Consider the following 25,668-nt stretch of genomic DNA (forward strand, 5'->3'; position numbering starts at 1 on the left):
TGAAACTGTGGACCTGGGGGGAGGGGGGTGAAGAGTGAAACTGTGGAGCGGGGGGGGGGAGATTACTGCCGACGACATATTCGCGTTTGTAGATAGAATTTGACCCAGAATGCAAATGGAAAAAAACCGTGAGCGAAACGGTAACTGGTACTGACTAGTATATATTCCATTGAGGGAAACTAAGTTTCATATCTGCTCAAGAGCCCCCCTGGTGGTTGAAGAAAAATCCACATATATATGAAAAAAACACTGAATGCTTTCTGGTATTGCTCAGGGTGCCGGACCAAATGAGGAGGCGGGCCCGCGGGCCGTAGTTTGGGGGGACCCCTCCTCTAATCCAAAACAGATAATCTCTAATGTCCTTCTCAGGTACCTCATTTTTGTCATGAGCGTCACAACCCTCATTGCAACCAATCAGATTGTGGTGCTGAACTACTCTCTCCGCAGCCCCAGCACTCACATCATGTCCCACACTGTCAAGCACGTAAGCCCACCGCGGAAAATGACGTGTTTTGAAAAGCAGACGTAGTTTTTGCGAGCTAACACAGATTGTCCAAACTGTCTCCTGTAGTTGTTCTTGGAAATGGTGCCTCGTTTCTTGGGCATGTCCCCGCTGGTGGACGACAGTGAGGCGACAGCCGAGATGAACGGGTTGAAGGAGAGGCGGCGCAGCTCCTTCGGCCTCATGCAGAGGGCAGAGGAATATGTGTTGAAGCAACCTCGGAGTGAAATGATGTTCGACAAACAAAGAGAGAGACATGGCCTCACTCGATCAATTGGTGAGAGTGATTTTTAATTGATAAAGTTTGCCATGTACTCCATTTAGAAGATTCCCTCCTCCTGTGCTGATGCTGTTGACCCCAAAGTATTATTTACTTCTATTGGTGGAGTTGCTCTGCTTCTAACTGTTGTCCTCTCAATCTTTGTAGTAAATAACATAGATGTGAGCAGCACTGCAAACTTGTACAAGAGTTTAGCGCAGGCGGCACCTGAGATTAAGCAGTGTGTGGACGCCTGCAACTTCATTGCTGAAAGCAAAAGGCAACAGAATGACATTGGATCTGTGAGTATTGCATTTTTAAGTTTGGAGTTTAATTTTGTTCTGTTTTAAATAAATATGATGTGCCTTCCAAAAGTATATTTACTTCTTCTTTGTCATCTTATAACCTTCAGTATATTTTTCTGGGGTTTTCTGGTTTCATCATTTCATTTTATCTCGGTGGGATATCTGATGCTGTCTGGGATCTGTAGTAGCAGAAATGCTACCTCTAACCTCCCTGCTGTGTTTCTTGGTCTTCATTATGGTTTTTTTTTTTCTGGTTTTCTCTAACAAACTCTCATGCAGGAGAACTCTATTTACTAATAGTGGATTGGATTTTATTCATGGGTATCAAAGTAATGGAAGCTGAATATAAATAGTTATGTTTTCTGTAAACTTTTTAAAACAAAGTTCCTTTTCCTTCTGCTTTACAACGTCACAGTTTTGTCTTACTTTGTGTTAGTGCATTAAAAACACAACAATTCAAATAAAACCCATTAAGGTTGTTGCTGTGTTATTCTATTACACTTGACTTTCCCTTCTGGGACAATAAATGCTGTTTCTATTCACAGGAAATTGAAAGCTGGGTTCTGATAGGAAAGATGATCGACAAGGTGTGTTTCTGGGCTGCCATTTCTCTCTTCACTGTAGGCACCGTGGGGATTTTCCTTACTGGGCACTTCAACCAAGCGCCAGAATTCCCATTTCCTGGAGAGAACAAGAAATATGCTCCAGTTTCTTAAAAATAAACTGTTGCTTGCTCTTGGAGCATTTATTTACAAGGTTCACTTTTCCTCATGCTGTACGTTAGCAGCACGGCTTGTGAAGTCCGAGCCTTTAGGGTTAAGTCAGGTTGGATAGATCTGTGTCAAAAATCACACTGATCGTCTGCGAAGCAGCTGAGGGTTTAATTTACTTTTAAATTTTGGCATGTTCTTTTGGTGATTCAACAAAGCTATGTTCTAAATCATAATACTGCTCAGGAAAATCCTTCAGAATATGGTTTGTGTTTTATTTATTACTTTTGAGTCTATGAGAAAGACGTGACACTTCGAAACTGAGAACCTTTAGGCATTTCAGGAGAAAAGTCTAGAGCTTTTGACTAAGCAAATTTTATTTTACTGGAGGAAAGACGGATGTAAAAGGAGACTCCCTCTGAGGTTTAGCTGCTTTGTTTATATGTGAAGAGGAAAAAGTTGCCTAATTGTTCACTGTCTTAAGAAAACCCAGAGCAACCAGAAAAAAACACTTATTTGCCTTCTTGTTTTAATGACGTTGTATAAGGCAGATGGATTAAATGGTGATATTATGCGTTTATTGTTTGTTTTTTTTGTCAATATTTTTATGTGTAACACTGAACTAAATAAAGTAACTTTTATTTTTGACACACATGTCAAATAAAGCACATCAAGGCTATGACTGGATGTGCTGATTTATATCTGTTGCAGCATTTGGGTGGTTGAACCAGAGATTCTGTTGCAATTCCCAGATTTGGGTTTTGTATTATTATTTGTAATTGTGCATTTAATAAATTATTCCAAAATAAAGTGTTTTGATTCTAAGTACTAACATATTTTTTGCACTTTTTCCTTAGGAGAAACCTTTTCAGTCCGAGTCATATTGTTAAAACTTTAATGGGATAAAACGCCATCTTGTGGCGAGAAGGTGCACTACATTAAGATAAATGAATACAAGATAAATGACACGATAATGAGAGGAAGAATCGGTCAGAAGTGTATTTATTATTCATTGGAATTGTCTTTTAAACCCCTTGACCTTAAAGCATCTGAAAATTGTTACCAGGGATGAACCAGACTTGAGCAGCTCCACAAGTCTCTGCCTTATGTCTTGGGTGATTTCTTTTGACTTTCCCGTTGTGTCAATAGTTCAGCTGCTATTTTTCTTTAACTATTGACATTTAACATAAATATATATCCATCTACCCATCATCTATATCATCTTATCCTAGCAGGGTCACAAGGGGGCAGCCTACCGCCAGTGATCACTCCAACAAGTACCGGGTTACAGCCTGGATACATTCCCAGTTCATCATAGGGCAGCACGAGCAATAATGTACACCCACACTCATCTGAGAGTGACTAAAATAGTCTTTTTTTTTAACTTTGGGGAAAAGTCGGGGCAGATGGAAAGAACCCAAACATGCACCAGGAAATCATGCAAATTCCATGCAGGCAAACTCAAGGCTGCAACTTGAACCAAGGACATTCTTGCTGCAAGGTAATAGTGGTAGCCAAAGTGATATCCTTCAGCTCACATAAAGGTTTATATATAACCAAATATCATTTTTCATCCATCTGTCCCCTCTTTACCTTGTGATAAGGAGAAATCAGTTTATAGGGGTTTTTGTATCATGTGCGAGACACTAAAATGTAAACTCATTCTAATCCCAAATTTTTGGTTTGCACCTTTAACAGCAAAGTTGACCTTATCTACTGCTAATTAACATTATCTTTCTGTATTGTCAAAATTTTTCAGAATTTACTTTAAATTTCCCCCCAAAAATGACATGTTTAGCTTATGAGCAAAACCTCATTAAAATACTTTTAGTCTGAACTGAAAGAAGGTTGCTAAAAATACTATTTATGCTAATTTAGGACCCAATTAGATAATCTGGATATTAATATTTTAAAGAGAAATTATTTAATTTAAGACTTCATGTGACATTAAGGAATCTCTGAGTCATATTTTACCATGACATGCCCTTAAAAGCCCATATTAAACCAATATAGATGCCCACTTTTGCCTGTATAATACCATCAAAATTAGGAACTTTCTCTTGACGACAGGAAAACCTTCACAATGGGACCGTGAAGTATTTGCTACTTCAAGTCTGTAACTGTTTTTCAGGAAACAAAAAGAACCCTACACACTTCAGCTTATGAAAAGTGAGGATAAATTACTCTTTCCTTCAATCTGTCTCTATAATCGGATTGATCTAATCTGATTATGTAATTTTGTATGACGTTTGCCTTAAGATGCCATTTGTTCCGAACTGCAGTTTAATCATTGTGAAAAAAAAACAAACAAACTGTATGTACTTTTTGAACTTAATTTTGAAAGAGCCCGTACCGGAAGTCACGTGCTCTTTCGTCTGACGTCGTCGCACTAGTATGTGCGCTACTACACATTCTTGCATGTGTTTCTCATGTTAGTGGGCGGTCCTAGACTTGCTCTCTGTAATATATGAGCATACTGTTCTCGCGGGAGGAAAGTGAATCTCCCCCATTCCTATTTTGTTTCTACTTACAAGAACACCAAACATCCCGAGTAACTGATCTCCAACAGCATTAGTTTTGTTTTAGTGAACAAGCAGAAAAGCCCATCCTAAACCGGCTCTTTAAAGATTTACACAGAGGGCTCTCATCACATTTCCACCCCTTCATGCTGTCCCATGTTCGGCCAATGGGAGGGACTAAGCGAGTGCATCACCTCAACTATAGGGTGACATTTTCACACTGGTTGGAAAACGATGATATAATGGTGTGAATGCGCAGATTTTGACACAAATGTTTGGAGTGTGGATGTGGACTGGGCTGCGGCTGTAATTAAACACGAGTGAGTATATTTTTAGGCATCGCCATATTTCGCTTCGTTACGTTGTAGCAGAGACGTGACGATAAGTCTTAACAGCAGATTTTTACACCCCGGGGTATGACAGCAAAATAGTTTTCTAAATACAGTGCGTGTCTGTTCAAAGCCGTGACATTTATTTTTTTACGCGTTTTTGAAGACGGATGTGAAGTTTATGGCGGACTCAGACGTGGTAAGAAGCCGAGGGATGGGTGGAGACGAGAGAAACTTAGATCACATCCTTTCAGTGCCAGAATAACCTTGATATGAACGCATAAATCGCTCTCAGCTAATTTTATTCTGCTTATTTAATCGTTCAAGCAGATTTGTATGCACTTTACCAAACTCTCTGACGGATTCCAAAACTTAATCAAAACTTCAATCACTTGTAATCACTTCTTCTCAGAAACGAAAAGGTTTTTTCCCCTAAATGCTTTTGTGATGTTTTAAGGTTACTATATATACATATAGTAACCTTCCTGGTAGGATCTGACTTTGCATTGTTATTTTAGTCAAGGAATTTATGATAAATGTTTATTAGCTTCCCCACTAGGTGGCATTTATTTTCCTCCATTTACTGATAGAAAAGTCCAGGCTTAAAAGTACAAATCTGCCATTATTCCCTTAAAATATTCCAGCACAGCAGATAACATGTGTGTTTGAAATGTTTGATTGGAAGATGAACCATGCAACAAAATATAATCTTGTATGTGTCTAAAGCTTTATTTCAAAATTAACCATCAAGCTGAGAAACCCGATTGAGTCTTGAGTCCTGTGTTTACAGTTTCACCTGTGACCACACCCAGTTTTTATGTTGCAAGACCAGCCTTTGCATTGGTTGGTGGTAGAAACCAGATTTTCTGCTTTTTTTTTATGGATCAGAAAGGTCAATATGTTAAAATGTCAACGTGTTGCTTCGTTTTTCAGCTTAAAAGTTCATTCATCTGAATTATCGAGGTTATCTGTTCTGATTTTATGAAGATAAATATTTCAACAAGCATGCAGAACAATCAGACCTGGCATTCTGTTTCTGTTTCTTAACCTGTGAAATTCCCTCTAGAGACTGATCGGGAAAAAAAAACAAACTGAACAGACAAGATCGTTATAAGTGCGTTTGATGATGATAAAGCTCACTCTCGCTGTTTAGGGCTGAACCAGCGACCTTTATGCACTATTATTAACAATAAATAATCATATTTATTGTTAACTTTCTTGACCAAAAACGTAATGTTTTTACCAGAAGGCAACACAGTACCCTGCTGGAACTTTTCCACATATTATCACAATCACAAATCTTTATGTATTTTATCAATATTCCATGTGCTCAACAATCACACAGTAGTACAAAACTATAAAGTTGTAATAAAAAAAGGATATATATTTTTGTAAAACGATTTACAATCAGAAATCTTAAAAGTGTGGCATGTATTCATCCGTCTTTACTCTGAGATCAGTAAATAAAATACAATCTGTGTGAACATTAGTGAACAAACATCATTATTCACGGTTAGCCTTCAGTGTCTCTCAGTGCTGACACAACTGGAAACCTACCATGAGACGGTCGTCCAACTAAAGAGACGGGTGAGGCGAGCACAGCGTTAATCAGAAGTCCATGATGCCTCTGAAGAAACTGGAGAATTACAAAAATGTGGCAATGTAGTTTAAATAGAGTAATGCTGCCTCAACATTGTGCTTCCAGGTGGTTAAACGGACACTTTTTCTGTTTCTTTTTTTATCCATCTTTGGTTTGACATTGGGGTTGACGGTGTTAGGAGTTTGTCTTGTAGCCGGTGGGTTGCAGCTTCGAACCCTCGCTCCGTTTGTCTCAATTGTTGGTGTTCTTGTGCAAGACATTTCACCTGCCCTGCCTGCTGGTGGTGGTCAGAGGCTCCTCGGGTCCGGGTCAGACTGCTGCATCAGCTGGGTGACATGAGGGTCTTGTGATTGTCTTACACAAAAGTGGAAGTGATCATATGAAAAAAAAAAAAAAAATCTGATCTGTTCATGTTGTAGCTCTTCAGATCTTGTAAACGCTTCACACAATCGCAGATGGTGTTCCCAATGTCACTTCCTGTCTGCCATCCAGCCTCTTGTGTGTTTGTTTTCTCTCACATGTAACATTTAACCTCGTTTCACATGGAAGAGCTGTGACATAATCACACATTTCCTGGATGAGTGTTTGGATTTACTGCACATGCGATTCTGCTATATCTCAACCGCAATTCTCAGTACCTCTTTTATTGTCTCGGATACACACACACACACACACGCACACACACACACACACACACACGGATGCACACACCCGCCTTTCCAGTTGTCCTGTTTCCCAGGAAACAGCCATTCAAAGACATCTACCCACACACCACATACCAGGCCCCACACACTCCCTTATTTTCTTACTGGTAGCTGTGTCTCTCATGTCTCAGATGTCGTATTGTTGCTCACTAGGTAGACGTATGAAGATCTTCACGTTTTTGGCTTTCAAAATTAAGTTCCTCCCATTTCAGTTATCATGATACAGATTTGTTTTGTTTTTCTTGAGTTATTTTTACTTTCACTTATTGCTTGTCTCCTTCCTCTGTGATTATATGCGCTTTGTGATCCTGTTTGCAGATTATTAACCCAATTATTCAGACATTGCCACTGCGTCCCTCGGCTGTGTTGCATCTTTTTTGGCGACACAGAGTGTTAATTCTGTGCTTGCTTGGAAATCTTGTGGCACGGGTCTGATCGTTGCCTAAGGGGGAACAGAAACAGCTAGCGAAGCCTCCAAATTGTGATATGAGCCAGGCCTCAGAAATTGCCAGCCTAAGGACCTCACAGTTTCTGAGAGTGAAAACTGTGTTGTTGTTTTTTTTTCATTATGGCAGTAGCATAATTTCAGCCTGAAAACAGAAAAATACAATCTGTGTTTTTCATTTTATTTAAGTCAGTTTTGCGGAAAATACGACTTCCTTTGCCCGAGGAGTGCAAACATTACACGGCATGGTCATCCACTTGCTTTTGGAAACTCTGCAAGACGAGAAAGATAAGAGAACATGTCGTTCAAAAAGACAAGATGTCTGTTGATAATGGCTACAAGAAAACTGATTATTATAAGGTGATGCTTAGCAACAGGTTTGGGAGAGGCTGCACTGTATTTTTTTCCATATAGTTTGAAAATCTGTGGTTACATTTCAACTTTTTGCATAGCTTTACTATGACTATTTTTATTCTTTTGATCAAAACTGACATCAATTTTATTACAAATTTGCTGTATTTAATACCAGAAACTTTGACCTCCAAGATTTAACCAGCACAAAGAGTCTGATCTTGTTTTGGTCTTTCTTTTTCATCTGTAATGTCAATTTTTTTTTGGATAATATTTACTTTCTTTCTCGTAGGGGAGCTTGACCTTTCTACGATAGCGCCATGTCCGGTCCAGATGATGAGATCGAGCCTGCAGCTGTGAGCTCAGCTGTACCGCGCCTCAACAAGAGGCGCTTCTCGCACGACCGCTATGACCTGAAACTAGATGAACTAGACAGCCTCCTAAAAACCACCGGTAAGGAAACATTTTCCTGAAATAAGATCTAATGTATAAGCTGGCTTGTTGCTTGATGGCAACCCTTTTAGTAACGTTTTTCTTCCAATTATCTGTATTCCAGAGGGCCGTCCTTTTACAGTAATTCATCGTCTGCCTGAAATTAAAGAAATGGATCTACCTTACTTAATGCCTGATACTCCTATTACATGCAGTGTGGACAACACAGAGAAACACACCAGTCGATCAAAGGTAAATATAATAATATAAATATATTTTTTTTTGTATCCAGCTCATGAATATTTTCTTTGGTAAAATGCAGCACGAACAAAAAGGAAGCATACACATTTATTTTTAACATCACCCTTAGATGTAAGGTGATAGAAACATGGTGCAGGGAAGACCTTGGAATAAAAATATCTTTTGAATGTTGTATGTTATTTAAAAGTACATTCATATGATACAAAAGCATATGGTTCTTATAAGAAATTATGTATCCAAAATGGAAAAGCTCTAATAAAAAAAAAAAAAAATGACATTACTTCAGTTTATTGAAGTAATGCAAACCTTACTTTCTGCATAAGAATTTTGCTCTCCTGCACCGAAGGGGTTTGAACTTTGACTGGACCATTTCAGTGTGTTCTGTACTTTCTGAGCCATTTTGTTGTTGATTTGTGGCTGTGTTGGAGATCACTGCCCTGCTAATGTCCTGATTTTAACTAAGCTTTGGCTGTTTGACAGATTTGGTTTAAAAATGCTTTGATAACACAAATTTATTGTGTTATTAGTCGCTTGAAAGTTTTCTTCCTAAGCTCTACAAGACATGGTGTGTTAAATAAATGCGCATGATTTTACTATGAGAGAATTATGCATTGTATGTTTTGTTTACATGTTGAAGTGTAAACAGCAGCTAACCGTTTAAGCTCTTATAAAAAGGCAGATCAGAAATGCTAAACAATTTACTACAAATTTATACATTTTTATGGACACAAACATTAATGTTCTCTCTTTTTTGGTCCCTTCTTTGGTATTTAATGTTTGTTATTTTATGGCTAATTAATCTGGTTTACGTAACTTGAATAATCTGCCCCCAGGTGCGTATACGAAACCTGTACACGGTGAAGTTAACTCATGGACCCTTTCACTGGGTAGTAAAGCGGAAGTACAAGCACTTTCAGGAGCTTCACCGAGACCTTTACAAACACAAGATGATCCTTCACTTTATGCCCACTAGAAGGTCGGTGTCTCGACTGACATGCAAATCAGCCTCTTACTCAGGGGGACGTGTGTTTGAAGTCTGAGTGATGTACTGCTTTGAGATTTTAATATTGCATCTCTCAAGCACAGATTACTTTGAATATTCAAACTCTGTTTTTGTTTTTTTTCAAAGGTCTGAGAAGGAAAGGCAGCAGCTGAGGGTAATGTCAGAGGAAATGCCCAGCCTACATGGGACAGAACGCTCTAGAGGAGCCTCAAGCAAAACGGTATCCAGCAGTCAGGATCCTCTAAAGGCTTCTTGATTTAACTTTAGTCCCTTGCAAAAAAAACACAAACAAACCTATAAAACGATTATTTTAGTCACATGTTTGCCATGTTACATCCACAAGCTTCAGTATTTTGTAGGGATTACATAGACCGGGGGTCAGTAAGCCATTTTTTCCTTTGTTCCATCCAAATACAATTTTTCTAGAGCTGCAAAACTTGCATGATCCTGCAAACAAGGCTTAATAAATACCTTAAAAATATTTTTTAGTGATGAAAAAACAAACAGCGAGCAATAACAACATTCATACGTCCAGCCCTTCCTCTAATTTATTATGGTTAAATTAACCATAATTTTACTTATATTTTGAGTTTTAAACTCAAAGACAGATATTTATTGGATTTGTGCTGAGATTAGATGACACACAAGTTGATACTGTTTTGATAAAGTCAATTATGAAGACAACAGGCTGCACTGGATTTCATTTTTAAACATACGAGAGAAAACGGGACTGAATCAAAAACAGGAAAACTGTGCTTTCTTTTCTTTTCACCGAAGAATTTTGTGTAGTTCGAACATAAAATTTAAATATAATTTCACTGAGGATGGTGGTCGTAACGTGACAAAATATAAAAAAAGATTTAAATTGGCTACGTATTGTAAGGTGATGTCGTTCTCATACGTTCTTACAGAAAGAAATATTCTTGTGGGGGAAATAATCTGATCAAATGTCAGCTGGTATTTTACTAACTCCCTTTTCAACGCAGAAATACCTTGAAGAGTACCTGAACGATCTGCTGGAGAACGGATTCTGTAGAAATGATCGCAGCATGGTAAATTTCTAAAACATCTTTTGTCTTAAAAGTTTTGTCGGCTCTAGTAGACTTTATTTGACGATTGTCAGGAAAACGGGTCGCCCCATTGCCGTGCCAAAGCATCTTTTTTTCTGATGTATTCAGTGGACGTTACACCGTCTACAGTCACGTTTCATGATTACATTCCTTTTGTCTTTTTCAGATTGAGTTCCTCTCCGTCGGTGCCCTCTCCTTTGTCACTGAGCTGGGACCAAAAGGCCTGTAAGTAAAGGAAATGTTTGAATGAAACAGAGACTCTTGGGGAGATGACTGGACGATTAAGGCTTATTGTGATGTGCATGTGGATTTGTTTCAGGGAGGGACCGATCATTAAGAGGTCGGGTGGTCATCGTGTTCTGGGTCTGAACTGCATCGGCCACCATCGGGTGTGTTTTAGCTGGTCGCACCGATGGCTGGTGGTCAAAGACTCCTTCCTTTTGTATATGAGCCGAGACAACAGTGAAATCAACTTCGTGCTGCTTTTTGATCCCGAATTTGAGGTGAAAGTGGATAGTGCCGAGACTGGCACAGAGTACGGAGTCTGCATTAAGAACTTCACACGGTATGTGTGCTTTTCTTTTTTTAAATTATGTCTAGATCTTATCGTATATTTGCTCATTTTACTTCACTTCTGTTTTTTTGTTTTTTTTAAACCAGGGATTTGATCATCAAGTGCAGAAGCTACAGACAAAGCCAGTGGTGGACTCATGAAATCAACCAGCTGGCTCAGTCCTGTGACTTTCTGAAAGTCCACCGCTTCCAAGGCTTTGCTCCACCGCGAGAAGACACTCTTACTAAATGGTCAGATCCCTGATCCACACATGACTCTAACACCCGCAGTCAATTTCAGTCGTTCCTTTCAGTTATTTATTATAGTTCATTGGCTTTCATTTAAGGTATGTGAATGGGAAAGATTACTTTGCAGACCTGGCTGACGCCCTTGAAGAAGCAAAGCAGGAGATTTTCATCACAGATTGGTGGTAAGAGAATAAACAGACTTATGTACTCCATCAACCTGTGCAAAATTGATCATTTTTAAAACCACAAACTTTCTTTTGTTTTATTGGGATTTGGTGTTGTGGACTAACCCAACATAGTGCATAGCTGTGAAGAGGACAGAAAGAGATAGATGGTTTTTTTTATATATATTTTATGTGATAAAGCAAAAATCTTTCCTCTATACCCTGATACCTCTAAGTAAAGTTAATTGCATTGCTGGTTAGTAAACATAGTCTTGACCAGGGCTCTTTCTACATGCCGTCCCTGTTCACTCCATGGACTTTGATATTTCCCCACTGTTAAGGTATTGATTAGGATAAATTGCCCTTTGGCATCAGTGTGTGTAGCCCCAGCAAAACACAAACAAGCAGCATGAAAAAGCAGGTGGAGAATCTGTCGTCATAAAAATGAGAAATACGAAGCAACTGCTAACTTATTGACACCTCCACCCTAAGCTGAGGGTGAGTATTATTTAAAGAGGCACCCATGTGACCTATAACCATCCATCTAAAATGACAGAATAAATGTAGGAGATGCAAATATTTACAACTCAGGTGGAAAATTCTGTTGACAAGAGCTATTAGTTTTGCCATAAATCAGACATTTTTGTAACAGAGTTCAGAGAAGAAACCTATTGATGAAAGAAAACCATTAGAGGTTTTGCTGACAGTTTGCCACTTGCCATGTAAGAAGGTCCTTCAGTCATATAAGAATAAAACTAACACTGCTCACTACTCTGAACAAACTCTCTCTAGGGTGAAACATGCAAGTGGCAGGAACAGGGAATGTGTTGGAGTGATAGATGGAGCTCAAAACAGGCCAGTTCAGAGACAAAACCTCCTAGAGGCTATAAAAGACTTGAGCCTGGTGCAGAAGTTCACCTTCCTAAGATGGTTTAGATTAAAATCATGTGTAAGAGTGATTAAGTCAGAGTGTAAACCTAGATCTATTTCTAAATCTGAGACAACAGCTGAAACTTTTAAGTGCTTGAGTGAGGTTATGAAATGTTGAAAATCAACAGAGAAAGTTCTTTGGATGTGAAACACTGGTACCAACATACCCCTATATGCTTGTAGCTGCAGTTCAGCATCAAAATGTGGTTCCACAAAGATACTGACTCAGGTGTTGGAGTCATAAGTAAGGAATAATAAGATCATATATTTTGTCATTCTCAGTAAGGTTAATGTCAGATTAGGTTAGCTTTATTGTGAAATTCAGGTATTTATTTTGAAAGTGTTACTTTCTGTTGAGCCAGCAGAAGGACGGCAGAATCTGCTGATGTTATGGCTACCCTGTTGCCATAACATCAGCGTAGCTCTGTACTGACACCGCACTTTTTGTTATTATTATTTTTCATATACAGAACTAGAATCCTTTCTTTTACTTTGCAGCTAAGCACAGCCTCGTGTGGTTTTCCACTTAAAAATGTCCAGTAGAATACCTTAAGGTTTTCAGTTGTCGCATGATAAAAAGAAGAAAAGTTCAAAGTGCTTTTGGAAGGCACTGTATTATAAAAGTTACATTTCCAAGGTCATTAGCATATAGAATGATTTTTCCGATTCTTAATCTCTTATCAGGCTGAGCCCAGAAATTTTCCTAAAGAGACCTGCCACTGACAACCGCTGGAGACTGGATGAGATACTGAAACGGAAAGCAGTAGGGATTTGTTCTCTTTTAATGAAACACTCAATTGTTTGTTTTTTTTATTTTAAACTCGGGTGTTTTTGTTTCAAAACCATATCGCCTCTCTTATCTGTAGGAAGAAGGAGTCAAGGTTTGTGTCCTGCTTTACAAGGAGGTGGAGATGGCACTTGGCATCAACAGCGACTACAGCAAGCGGACTCTGATGAACATGCACCCAAACATCAAGGTCTGTGGTCTTCTGGGGTTAAACTGCTTTGCATTTGTTTGCTGTGCTCGACTAAACAGTTAGATCTCCTGTAATCCGTCAGGTGATGCGACATCCAGACCACGTTTCATCTGCGGTGGTCTTGTGGGCTCACCATGAGAAGATGGTTGCCATCGACCAGACGGTGGCGTTTGTTGGGGGACTCGACCTGGCGTTTGGGAGATGGGACGACAGAGAGTATCGGCTGGCCGACCTGGGTCAGGCGGAGATGCTGAACGGGGACACGGGGGAACATCCAAACAAAGATGTAACTGTAAGCATGGGCTGTTAATTGGTGTGCCGTGCATTTGTTAACCGTAATTTGTGTATTAGTGCGCAGGCAGAGTCCTAAAATAGTGACTCCGTTAAACAGGACAATGGTGTGGCTGATGGCCAGAATGCAGGTAACCAAACAAAACAGGATCCCACAAACCTGGCTGGTAACACTAAACTGTGGCTTGGCAAGGACTACAGCAACTTCATCAAGAAAGACTGGACCCTGCTGGACAGGCCTTTTGAAGGTACTGAAAACCTCTTTCAGCATATATGGAAGGTTAGAGCTAAAAACGTTTACTCAATTTATTAATTTCTCTTGTGATGTAAGAACAAGACACCTTTTCCACTGTTAATGTGTCAGATTCTGTATATGTCAACTGAAACATAAATTAATAATGGTAAAGAAATTACATTGCAGACACCCTGTTGAGTTAAAACTTTGTTGAAGCACCTTACACCTGACAGGTAGACGACTGAAAGCACGGGAAGGTACCAGAAAGAGCAACACAAAGGAGAGACATTCTCCTTGAAATGTATAGAGCTGAACTGTGCTCCTCTGTCCTGTTTGGATTTTTCGTTACTCTCCGTTTCAGGTTGGTCGTTTCGCCATGAATTGTTGACATGTGAGCGACAACATTAAAATCAATAGGTGGCTCAGTAAAACGACCAGCATGGCGAGAAACTGTGACGAATCACAATAATGATGAAGATGTAAACAAGGTGCAATCAAACATGTTGAGGCTGTTTGGCAATTAGTTCGGTTTTGCATAGGGTACGTCATCATGACACACTTTCCTTAATCCAGTCTAGATCCAATTATCAGTTCATTTCTATCCACTGATTACTCGGTGGAATATTTGCTTTTCCTTGTGTGTATGTGTCTTATCTTGTTTCGTGTTATCAACCGATCAAACTAGACCTCACTGATATTTTACAGGAAGACTCAGGAAGTAAAAGCTACCAGGTCTTATTCTATTTTTTTAAGAGGGAGCGATTTGTGTGGGAGGATTTGAGGGGTCTCTTTGGGCGACATTTGGTTTATGCTACTTACCAGTTGATGGCGGTGATGCTACATTAAGCAGCCATTAAACAAGAAGAAGGAGAACCAATCGCAGTTCCTAGAAGACAGTGTCACACATGAGCGTGTAGAGTGTTAGTTCCTTAAAGCTACAGTATGTAACTTTTAGAAAAATATGTTTGTCATATTTGTGATAGTGTAAAATGAGACAGATAATTTGTGAAAGGATTGAGCTCCTCCACCTCCTCTCAGAGCTACTACTGCCGTAGACGCTCCGCTCCTGGTCAAAAACAACCAACCAGAGCCAGGAGGAGTGTCTTAGCGCTGTCGATAAACCTTGTGTATGCACTGCTAAATGTGCTAATGGCAGAGAAACAACTTGCCATCCAGGAAATCAGATCAGTGGCCATGCTAACTAGCCTGAGTGTTCATGGCAGCCTCTGTTGTGGTGAACCAGCTGTAGCGTAGCAGAGAGAATGGGGGAAGATGAGAGAGCACATACACAGGGATGATTCACAGCGCTAAGACCCTCCTCCTGGCTCTGATTGGTTGTTTCTGATGGAACAGTGTATTTGTTCAGATGACAGCAGCTCCGTAGGGAGAAGGCAGAGAAGCTTGATTTCTTTTCCACAGATTTTCTGTCTCATACTGTCACCACCTGGTGACAGTTTTAACAAATATGTAAAACACTTTTTTTTTTTCTAATAAAAGCCACATGCTGCTGCTCTAACACTCAAACCCAAACCAGTTGCGTGTAAGAACATGAGGATTCTGGTATACAAAGCGCACTTGAGCTAGCGGATGAGCTTAATATAATTTTTTCTTTTTTTTTCAGACAACATTGACCGCACTGAAGTTCCTCGCATGCCTTGGCGTGACCTGTCTACAGCTGTGCACGGCAAAGCTGCCAGGGATGTTGCCAGGCACTTCATCCAGCGCTGGAACTTTACTAAGGTAAGGCTTTAATGCTTATATTATTAACATTTTGAGTTTTAGTGAACATGTTGAGGGTGCAAAATTCCTACTATTACAGATATTTAAGAGGGAGGGCATATAACAGATGCTTTAGGGGATTTCAGTCATGTTATGACTGGACTTTCACTGTTAAAGTATGTTTTGGGGGGAAGGGGGTTAGATAAAAAGAGCAAACGTATCTTGGAAGTAAACTTTACTGTGTAATTCTTCTCTGATTTTGAATCCATGCATTCAAGTTTTATGTCTTCCTCAGATCTTCAAGGTCAAGTACAAGGATAACTTCTACCCCTACCTTCTCCCCAAGTCTCACACTGAGGCAGACTTGTTGCCATTTATTGTTCCTGGATCCCAGAAAGCCAAAGTTCAGGTAGTTGATTACACACACGCACATGCACACACACATGCACGCCCTGTATGTCTTTCTATTTTCACAGGAACTTTGCATTGACTTCCATACATTTTTCATTAATTTCTATAGACTAACCCTAAACCTACATGCCTAACCCTAAATCTAACCTAAACTCAAGTCACACCTTAGTCCTAAACCTAAATCCTAACTGCTCCTTATGGGGCCCAGGCTTTGGGTCCCTTAATGAACAATCAGTCCCCACAGAGTAGCTCAGTGAGCCGTTTCACTTTGTTGTTTTTGCTGCTTTGACTGTTCAGTAAAACGTCCTGAAAACATGTTTGAATTGACATTCAATGGAAGATGGCTTCTTGTCATACCAAATAAAGTATATATGAATTTACCAAAACTGCAGCAATCTCAAGGAATGAACACCTGCTGAATGAAGTCTTGCTCTCTGTTGCTGCAGTCTGAATAAAGTTGAGCTACCTTCAAAGAAAATCTAGTTTCCTTTTAAACAGCTTAAAATACCTCTGCACCTCCCCTGACTTCGGTTTTAAATACCTCATTCATATCAAGAAAGGCTAACTAGGAGAGTTCTTTCCAAAGTAACAAGTTTGCCACCAACGTTGTGGCCTCTATGACTTGCAAGCACCTAAATATAATCAGGTCAGTGACGTGAAAAAGATTTTCAGACCACCATTCAGGGCTGGTGATTTCACAGCTTTTATGCAAACATTGAGTAAACTAAATAAAGACTGCTCTGTTGTCATGTCCTAGAAAATCTCTGAATTTAGTTGTGGATTGCATCTCTCATTCAGAATGATAGTAGTGAAACAAATGCCTCAGTGACAGCACCAAAGATGGGCCTGACATAAACCAGACTCTTTTGGTCCAATACAACAGAGAAAAGAAAAATCCCAGCGGCTTTACTTCAGACGGTAGAGTAGAATCTGTCCCTGAATGCCAGAAAGCGATACCGCATTACAGTGGATGTAAACGGTGTAACATATTATAATTTAGGAAGGCTGGCGATGTTGGTGTGATGTGAGACAGGCCGTTGAAACTGAGCTTGAATGTCCCTCCTGACATTGTCTCCAGATTAGATTTACACAGGAAATCAGACGGATAACCTTGCAACAAAGAGACACTGTTCTGGCTTCTGAAACACAGCGTTTCAGTGTTCACGCTTCTTACGCTGCGGCAGATGGTGGAACAAAAGTAAAGCCTGTAGAGCGAAATTACTTCCAGCATTTTTGTACTTGTTTGCAAAGCCAGAGAAAACACTATCGAAGAGTGGGACAGAGAGTAGAAGCATCTTATTTCCAACAGGAATCTTTAAAGCTGGGTTTCAGAAAGGAGACCAGGATTGGACCTTTCCAAATTAACAATAATGCTAGAAGTGCAAAGAAGTCATGACAACATTAGTGTGGAAGCAGGCTGACTGGCTCAGACCTGCTGTATTAAATGGCTTGTTTAAAATTGTTCAAACACTGAGCATTGGGCATATACATTCAAAAAGCATTAGCTGCTGATGTGCTTACGTTCTTTTATTCCAGCGTGGGCGGTGGTCTGTAACTGTAGCCCTTGTGGCCCCATTATGTTGTTTTCCTGCTTGCTATTGTGGCTGCGTTATTCAGGTTTCACGGCTCTCTGGTTACATTTGATGTTGCCGCTGGCGCAGGTGCGCCGCTGTTCGCTCCGCCAGCCAAGCATCCTTAAAATTAGTGGAAGTAATATTGGATTATCTTTGTTAGATTTAGGTTCGCTTCATTTGCAAAAACAAAACAATTCGTCTATTGGAAGTGTTCGTCTGCTTTTGTAGTAAACCAAAGTAAAAGTATGAGTTTTATTCTGAACGTTTCCTTCCCTCCCACTCTGTTTTTTGCATTCACTATGGCCCGTTGTCCTCATACTTGATAAATTGTCCTGGAAGAATCGAGAACTCTGGGAATTTGTGTGTGTTATTTCCTCAGGTGCTGCGCTCTTCCGAACGCTGGTCAACCGGAAGCTGTGAGAACTCGATCCTTCAGGCCTACATACACACCATTGAGAACAGCGAGCACTACATCTACATTGAGGTAAAACAGCAGAACGTACTTATTTGTTCCTGCATATTGGCAGCATTGGCAAATTTCACATTTCAGAATCATTGCATCTCTAAGTAGTTTCATTTCGGACACCGTAAAAATGGCCTTGCTTCAGTTTTATTTTTTGTACAATTTTTATTTGACATTGTTGACGCTGCTTTTCTTCAAGGTGATCACACATAAATTATCATCATTTTTATTTGTGGAGTTACAAATAGGATGCTTTATGAGATATGTGTCTAAAACACATTTATTTCACTTCTCTGACAGATTTGGTGCCTAATTGAGGTTTCGTGGATGCTCTTTGCCAGATTCCTGTCTGCTTTTGCCCTCGCCTCATACTGAGTCACCATCTGCCTTTTCTCTGCCCTTAGAACCAGTTCTTCATCAGCTGTGCGGAGGACAAGGTCGTCCACAATAAGATCGGGGATGCAATCGTTGATCGAATCCTGCGAGCACACAGGTGGGATTTCTCTGACAAGACAGATGTAAACTATGATTTATTCATGTTTTATTGGCACATTTATGTAGAGCCAGTTTGTAAAAGTTTAGGTTAATTAAACTTGTGCTCCAGCTAGTAGAAGATTTGATGTAAGAGTTTTGTTTATCAATTATTCAGCTTCTCACTGAAGTAATAAAATATTGTTTTGCCCTTATGAAGATATATAAAAGGTACTAGCCAGTCAGTCCGTTCAGATGTAGTTCTATAGAACAAGTTAATGCAAGTTTTTTTTTTTTTCTGTTTGCCTTGCAATTTGATTTTAAACATTATTTATTCAAGACTAACTACCTGCTAAACCAGTTCCTTGTGTTCAAGCCGCTGGTTACATCTCATAAGAAATAAGGCAGTTTTTAGAGTTCTTTTGAATACATCCCTTTTACATTTTTTTTTATCAAATTCCACTTTTAAAAACTGTTTATGTGGCTGTTTATGTGCTTATGTGAAACCTGCAGGCCTCTTTATATGAGACCTGCAGGTTTTATTTAAGTTAAAACAACAATGAAACCCGAAGAGTGGCACAAAGTTCTGAGGAAGACCATTGCTAGCATCAAATAGCGTCACAGTTCATGTCAGAATGCATCATAGCCATTATAATAATACTGTGTGTCAAATACGTATAATTAAATCCATTTAAACTCAAATTCAAGTTGAATGCTTCAGGATCTATATCAAAATCTGTCAAAAGTCACTCATTTGTCACCCTTTTTTCTGTATCCCCCTGATTGATCTTTTCACCTCTTGCAATCGGCCCAAATGCATTCAAGCAGTGTTTTTTTTTCCCCGTTTGTACACTTTAAAAAGAAAAAAAAAAAACACCTACCACTGTATGTTAGTACCTTTAAAGTTCAGTCTGTGCAACTGGAACCAATCAGCCATTGTTTTTCCCCTGCAGAGAGCAGAAGACGTACAGGGTGTTTGTGGTGATTCCTTTGCTTCCTGGCTTCGAGGGAGACATTACCACTGGAGGTGGAAATGCAATTCAAGCCATTATGCACTTCACTTACAGGTAAGATCCTTCTCCTCGCATTATCATTCTGCTCTCAGCCCACAGCACAGAAATAGCACAGGGAATGCACTTTTCACATCCTGTGGATCAGCACTGAGACATTGAGACATATTTTCTTTCATGATAAAGTTATTCAACGTATATCTGTACATATCTATTTATCTCACTAACCCAAAAATGCTGAATTATATTTATCATGTTTGTTTGGGAAAGGACTATGTGCCGCGGAGATCACTCGATTCTGTCAAGGCTCAGAGAGGGTAAGTTTTTGATTGCTCATCTGTTTTGTTTATCATTTAACCTGTCATTCACGAGAGAACCCAAAATGACAACCTGTGAATGACAGGTTAAAAATCCATCCACTCACCTCCTGCTAAAAATCTCTTCTGTTTGTCTTTCTGTTCCTTCATTTTTCTTGATTTTTTATTTTTATTTAAAATTTGTAAGAAGCTCTCGTGTCTGTTTGAGTTGTTTCTAAATCTTCCCAGTAATATTTTCTACAGTAAATAATGCGATTGTGATCTGTGCCCCAGTGAAGGACCAGTGGACTGAGTACATCACATTTTGTGGCCTCAGAACGCATTCCCGGCTCTCCGAGAAGCTGGTCACAGAGCTGATCTACGTTCACAGCAAGGCACTCATTGCTGATGACCGCCGCTATATAATTGGTGAGACACTCATTCAAGGAATCCAGTCAGTTGTTAGAGAAATCATGTAAACTGCAAGTTTTTAGTATTTTTTTTTTATCCCCGTTATTTTCCATAAATACCTCAAGGTAAAAAAAAAAAGTGAAAAAAGAAATTACTCCTAAATTCTGGCATTTGGGATATCTAATCTTTAATTATTACACCTTGTTGGACCAGAGAGAAGGGAAGTAGCAAACTGCTGCGTTAGCCATAAGAAAAGAAAAAGGATGTTCCAGATTTAATGTTCAATTGAAATCGTTAACGTCTTTGCATATTAGAATTTGCCAGCCTTAAAGAGAAAAATGTTAGTAAACGTACCCATTAATCACGACTGAACACAAGAAAAGCTAAAAAAAAAATACATTGAACCAGTATTATTGCTTTTAAACAACTGCTTTAAAATATGTCATTTAAATGAACCTCTTGTTTCTACGTGTGCTTCAGGGTCAGCCAACATCAATGACCGCAGCATGCTGGGCAGCCGAGACAGCGAGCTGGCAGTGCTGGTGGAAGATGAAGAGAGGGTCCCATCCGTCATGGGAGGACAGGAATACGAAGCAGGACCGCTTACGCTTGCTCTGCGCAAAGAGTGCTTCAGGTCGGCACCGAACATTGCTACTGAGATAACACCCTAGTATCGATCATGGCTGTTTACTTGGAGTGTCAAACTAACAAAACGGTCAAACATTTAATCTGCAGCGCAACCCTAAAAGGTATCCATACCTACGCAAGGATAAGTTTCCCAAGATCTTGCTGAGACATTATTCTCTGACTTAATCACAAAACCCAGATTTTGGGCCTGATCAGCAGTTTCTCGCTGGAGCTGGGTGCTCACTCTTGATTGTTCCTCTTTCCGTCAAAAAAGAATTACTTTAGTTTCGTTTCGGTTCAGCTGAAGAAAGTCATGACCATGCAACAACCATGCAATGGTTTGTTGAAAGCATCTGCTCAGCGCCGGAATGGGTTCATAGTCACGTAGGGCCTCATAAATAAACAATGTGCACACAAAAAAGTCTGCAGCACAATATGCATGGCAGCAACGCAAACTTTTTCAGCTGACCACAACAAACCACAAAACCCCAGACCACACCTAAATACACTGAAATATGAACCCATTCAGTGTTATTTAACTCTGAATGGATGGATGCATCAAACCCAATGTTTCTTCATGGATTTAACCTATTACTGTTTAAATTTAAATGATGAAACTGAACCATGTATAGCTTCGTACAGTAACATAATGCACACGAAAAAGATTATGGGAAAACCTCAGCCTGTGGCCAAGGCAGTCAATCCTGTAGCTCTCTTTTCAGATCCCTGCTGAATATAAATGTGTTCAAACAAGCATTCTCACTTTAATTGATCAACATGTCCCATTATAACATTCTCCAAATTTTCAAGTGAAAAGATGTAAATATAGTTGAGAATCGATGCCAAGATTTGAAATTTTGCATAGGCTTAAGCTCATTTGGAAAGATAAATTGAAAAACTATTAGTACGTAGCTCCGTAAAGCTGGCAGAGGCATGCTCCCCATAAAACCTGCTATTGTAAAAGCAATGATAGATGTTTATATAAAGGGTAATCTCAAAGGGGGTAAATAAGATCAATACATTTTTCAGAATTTATTATTATTATACTGTATAATCCCAATGTACTGTATAACCCCAATAAAATAGAAGTTTGTTATTGTAATGTAAGATGACATAAAAATGTTCAAGGCTCACAAATACTTTTGCGAAAAGAAAAAAAAAAGCATTGTACAGTGCTTTGAAAACTTTCGTTGATCAGCATTTTGTGTTGTTCAAATGCACTCTGTGGAAAATCCAAACAGCATTTAAGTTCTGTGTTGCAACAGGGTCCTGACTGGAGCAACTTCAGACCCCAGCATCAACATTGACGACCCAATCAGCGACGACTTCTTCTTCCTCACGTGGAATGAAACGGCAAAACGTAACGCCATCATTTACGACAAGGTATGATTGAACGTAAATGACGCATTACTACTGTTTGCCACCATTATGCTACGTTCACACTGCAGCCTGAAGTGACCCAATTCTGATTTTTTTTTTTTTTGTCAAATGCGACTTGTATGCGTTCTCCAGTGTGAACGGCAAATGACCTGAAAGTGTCCCACATGCGCAGTAGAGGGCGCAATAGTGTCACTCATAGAGAGCATGCTCAGTGTTTTGCCAACCGCCACAAAGAAGAAGAAGAAGAAGAAGAAGAGCTCAGTGTTTGTGGAAGTAAACATGGATGCTAATGGTGGAGCTAATGGTGTCACTGTAATAACTTAATCTTCTATTTATTAAAACAACGAAATCTTCTGGTCCGCCATGGTTGTTGTATCAGAAAACAGAATAGTGACGTTGGTTGAGTGTCAATGACGTTCAGGTCAGATGAATGACACTTGGTCACATTTGAAAGGATAAGTCGGATAATTATCGGATAACCAAGTGGCCTGGATCACATTCGAAAAAAATCTGACGTGTGTTGTTCAGACTGTCATGAAACGATCAGATGCAGGTCGCATTGGGTCACTTTGGGCTGCAGTGTGAACGCAGCCTTAGTTTCGGGTTTCTTACCTTTCCGTTCTATCCATCAGGTTTTCAGATGCCTTCCCTGTAACAGTGTTCACAACTTGCTTCTGCTGAAGAACTACGGCTCTCTAGAACGCCTCTGCGACACAGACCCCGAGCAGGCGGCAGAGGAGCTGAAGGCCATCCGAGGGCTGCTGGTTCACTTCCCGTTGAAATTCCTGTGTGAGGAAAACCTGCAGCCTCCTCTGAACAGTAAAGAAGGGATGGCTCCTACAGACCTTTGGACGTAACCACATGTCTGCCTAGATCAGGCCACTACGACACTGATACAGTCGTTGCTAACCTGTACCTAAATCCCAGCACACAAAACGAACTATAACACCAGCTCCCACATTGAAACAGTTTATGGGTCAAGCCTAAATCTAGTCTGGCTCAAATCACTTAGAGTTTAGAATAACAGACAAACCTGTGCTGGCCAGTTTATTCATGATGCCCATCACGTAACTTCTATGAACCAATGGTAGACGGTATTGTAAACTCATATAAATGAATGTGTGTGACTCATTGGAGGGCTGCGAGGTTGGACTGGTAATCAACCATCTCCCATGATCTGGGAACATAGTGTACATTTACGGGTGCAAGATTTTTATTTTTTTTTTGTTGGTGGGTGGCTCTGTCTCTTTCTCTCTCCGACGCTCTCACTCTCTCCCTCTGAGGCTTCACCTCTCACTGCAGTGCCAGGAAACCTGTCAGAACATTTGTGGTTGTTATGGTGACGGATATAAAGAGATGACTGGATCGCAGCTGAAATAAAGGCTCGATGGGGCAGAAAAGGAGAGCGCTGATAGGAGGGATGGCTTACTAAATTGGGATGGTGTGCCAGAAAAAAAAAAGAAAGCAATATTGCTGATCGAGGACGTGGGGACCAGTTACTTCTGTGTCATTTTTATATTTAAATGTGAGAGAGAAAATATATTTAGCTGGTGCGTCGTTGAAATCTTGTTAAATTTTTCTCTTTTTTTTACTGTTATATCCAAACGGACTGCCTGGAGTCCACCACACAACATTCCACACTCTGTTGGCATTCTGCAGCTACTTCCGTGTCGTGTCTAGGAGCCATGAAGAGTCTTGTGTGTCTACCTTATGTTATATTTGCTCACAGGCATGAGGCATTTGTTGAGGTCCAGCTGAGAAGTTACATAATGTGTCTGACACACTTCTTTCTACCCAACTGCTCAGATTGATCACTTGTTGACCAACATGCAAATCTCTTGGACTGGACTTTGTTTTTGTTTTTTTTATATATATATATATATTTTGTTTCCTAATTTGGGGAAAACCTACTGCACAATGCCTTGCAAAAATATTCATAAACTCTGAAGTTTGTCACATTGCTACATAGGATATTACATAATATGATTTTATGTGGTTTGTCTACACAAAGTAGAGGTTCTTTCATGAAAAGTAAAAACATTTTTATTGTTTAAACATGTTTAGCCACTAAAAATGTGAAAGAACCCCCTTTACTGATATCCCTAAATAAAACTGAGTGCACCAACAACTAGCTTAAAAAATGAACTGATTCATAAATTGGAATATTTTTGCAAGGCGCCATGCATTAACTGAATGACAAAGATGTGTTTGAAAAATATGTTCTTGCCCTTTAAAATGTGTTCCTAATTAGATGCACACTTTTAAGACTGGAAGCTCGTCAGGTTTTTAAATAAGAAATTAGCGTCTTATATCCCTAACGGTGTGAAAAAGTCTGCATTGTATTTGTTTTTGTGCATGTGTGTCCAAAGGGGGTAAACAGGATTCACTAATGTAACAACACCATGTTGTTTTTCAAGTTAAATTGTACTAAGCTGTCAGATAAGCCCAGGTTAAGTGCACTACTTCTTGGTTTCAAACTGGTGTGATAAATATGACTGACGGATGCCTCGTGTGAACTCGCTCTACACAAAGCTCCTTTTACACAGGAGCCAGAAAAACCCATCTGTGTTTAGACACATTACTCTGCTGGTTTCAAAAATAGTCACACTGTGAAGAAAAAAAACACCACTCTGAATCTTTGCACAGTAGAAGCTGGCATTTTTACTGGTTCTTTCGCGTAAGAAAAAAAAAATGTTTGAAGTGCTACACTTTGTGATAGGAAAGCAGAAATGTCTTTAACTGACCAACAAGTGATCTTATAATCATTTTGTTTGTATTAAACTAGGAACCAACCTTGGGAAGTCATTTTATGAATGTAATACTTGAGAAATATTTTTCATTGCATATTATCAAAGTCTATATTTACATTTTTAAAACCATTTTATATGTAGATCTGTAGATACGATAAATGAGGCACTAACACTGAGGGTAGATATGATTTTCAAATTGTCTTCCTAACTACCATTTTTACTATAAGCTGTGCTGTTTTTCTTATTTCTTCATACTTGTTTTTAATTAAAGTTGGATCGATGTCTGTTCTCATATTGTTTTGTAATCACTATAATCTTTTAAACCTCTGTAATTTGAGATTTCACATTTATTTTAACCTGCAATAAAAAACATGTTAAATGTAATTGCGTGTTTACAGTTATTACTATACAATTTTTTATTTTATTATTATTATTTTTATTATTATTATTTATTTATTTTTACAATTTTTTTAGATTGCAGTTGCTTCAGATTGATAGAAGTCTGGTAAGTAGTTATTAGCTTCAGCTTTTGTGACCAGTTTTATTTGAAAGTTATACGTAAGGAAGATGAGTTATCTACTGCAAATATTCACTAATGACCTCTAACCTCATTGTTATGATTCTGAACTATACCTTTAAATAAAAAGGTATAGCTATTTATAATGTAA

The 25,668-nt window shown here is 39.3% G+C and overlaps 2 protein-coding genes across 4 annotated transcripts in view; both read left to right on the plus strand.

The window, feature by feature from the left end:
* The window catches only part of chrne (cholinergic receptor, nicotinic, epsilon), a 12,795-nt gene extending 10,209 nt beyond the window's left edge, over positions 1-2,586 (plus strand). For both annotated transcript variants that reach the window (XM_015042088.1, XM_015042089.1), the window contains exons 9-12: positions 370-484; positions 572-779; positions 930-1,063; positions 1,612-2,586. In XM_015042088.1, the coding sequence (XP_014897574.1) occupies positions 370-484; positions 572-779; positions 930-1,063; positions 1,612-1,782 (628 nt within the window). In that variant the 3' untranslated portion in view covers positions 1,783-2,586. The remainder of the gene's footprint in view (positions 1-369; positions 485-571; positions 780-929; positions 1,064-1,611) is intronic.
* A 1,765-nt stretch (positions 2,587-4,351) lies between these two features.
* Positions 4,352-25,381, plus strand: pld2 (phospholipase D2). 2 transcript variants are annotated; one of them, XM_015042095.1, is made up of 24 exons: positions 4,352-4,615; positions 8,017-8,177; positions 8,281-8,408; positions 9,251-9,393; positions 9,547-9,640; positions 10,407-10,472; positions 10,657-10,715; positions 10,810-11,055; positions 11,151-11,294; positions 11,390-11,473; positions 13,070-13,148; positions 13,252-13,362; positions 13,445-13,654; positions 13,754-13,901; positions 15,510-15,628; positions 15,903-16,016; positions 17,972-18,076; positions 18,460-18,548; positions 19,480-19,593; positions 19,807-19,853; positions 20,127-20,261; positions 20,724-20,877; positions 22,136-22,253; positions 22,883-25,381. In XM_015042095.1, exons 2-24 carry the CDS (start codon positions 8,045-8,047, stop codon positions 23,105-23,107), a joined length of 2,865 nt encoding a protein of 954 aa, XP_014897581.1. In that variant the 5' UTR covers positions 4,352-4,615; positions 8,017-8,044; the 3' UTR covers positions 23,108-25,381. The 2 variants fall into 2 exon arrangements, with proteins under 2 accessions (XP_014897581.1, XP_014897582.1); XM_015042096.1 differs by lacking the exon at positions 4,352-4,615 and adding an exon at positions 4,664-4,823.
* Positions 25,382-25,668: the final 287 nt, after the last annotated feature.

Source organism: Poecilia latipinna, unplaced genomic scaffold, assembly GCF_001443285.1.
Source record: "Poecilia latipinna isolate Pla-1442-1.1 unplaced genomic scaffold, P_latipinna-1.0 Scaffold576, whole genome shotgun sequence".
NCBI lineage: Eukaryota > Metazoa > Chordata > Actinopteri > Cyprinodontiformes > Poeciliidae > Poecilia > Poecilia latipinna.

Bases quoted from the DNA above. Each gene is read 5' to 3' on its own strand.
- pld2 (XM_015042095.1), top strand. From the start codon at position 8,045: ATGTCCGGTCCAGATGATGAGATCGAGCCTGCAGCTGTGAGCTCAGCT. The intron at 13,363-13,444 runs GTCTGTGGTCTT...GTAATCCGTCAG, and splicing joins ACATGCACCCAAACATCAAG to GTGATGCGACATCCAGACCA. The intron at 22,254-22,882 runs GTATGATTGAAC...TCTATCCATCAG, and splicing joins ACGCCATCATTTACGACAAG to GTTTTCAGATGCCTTCCCTG.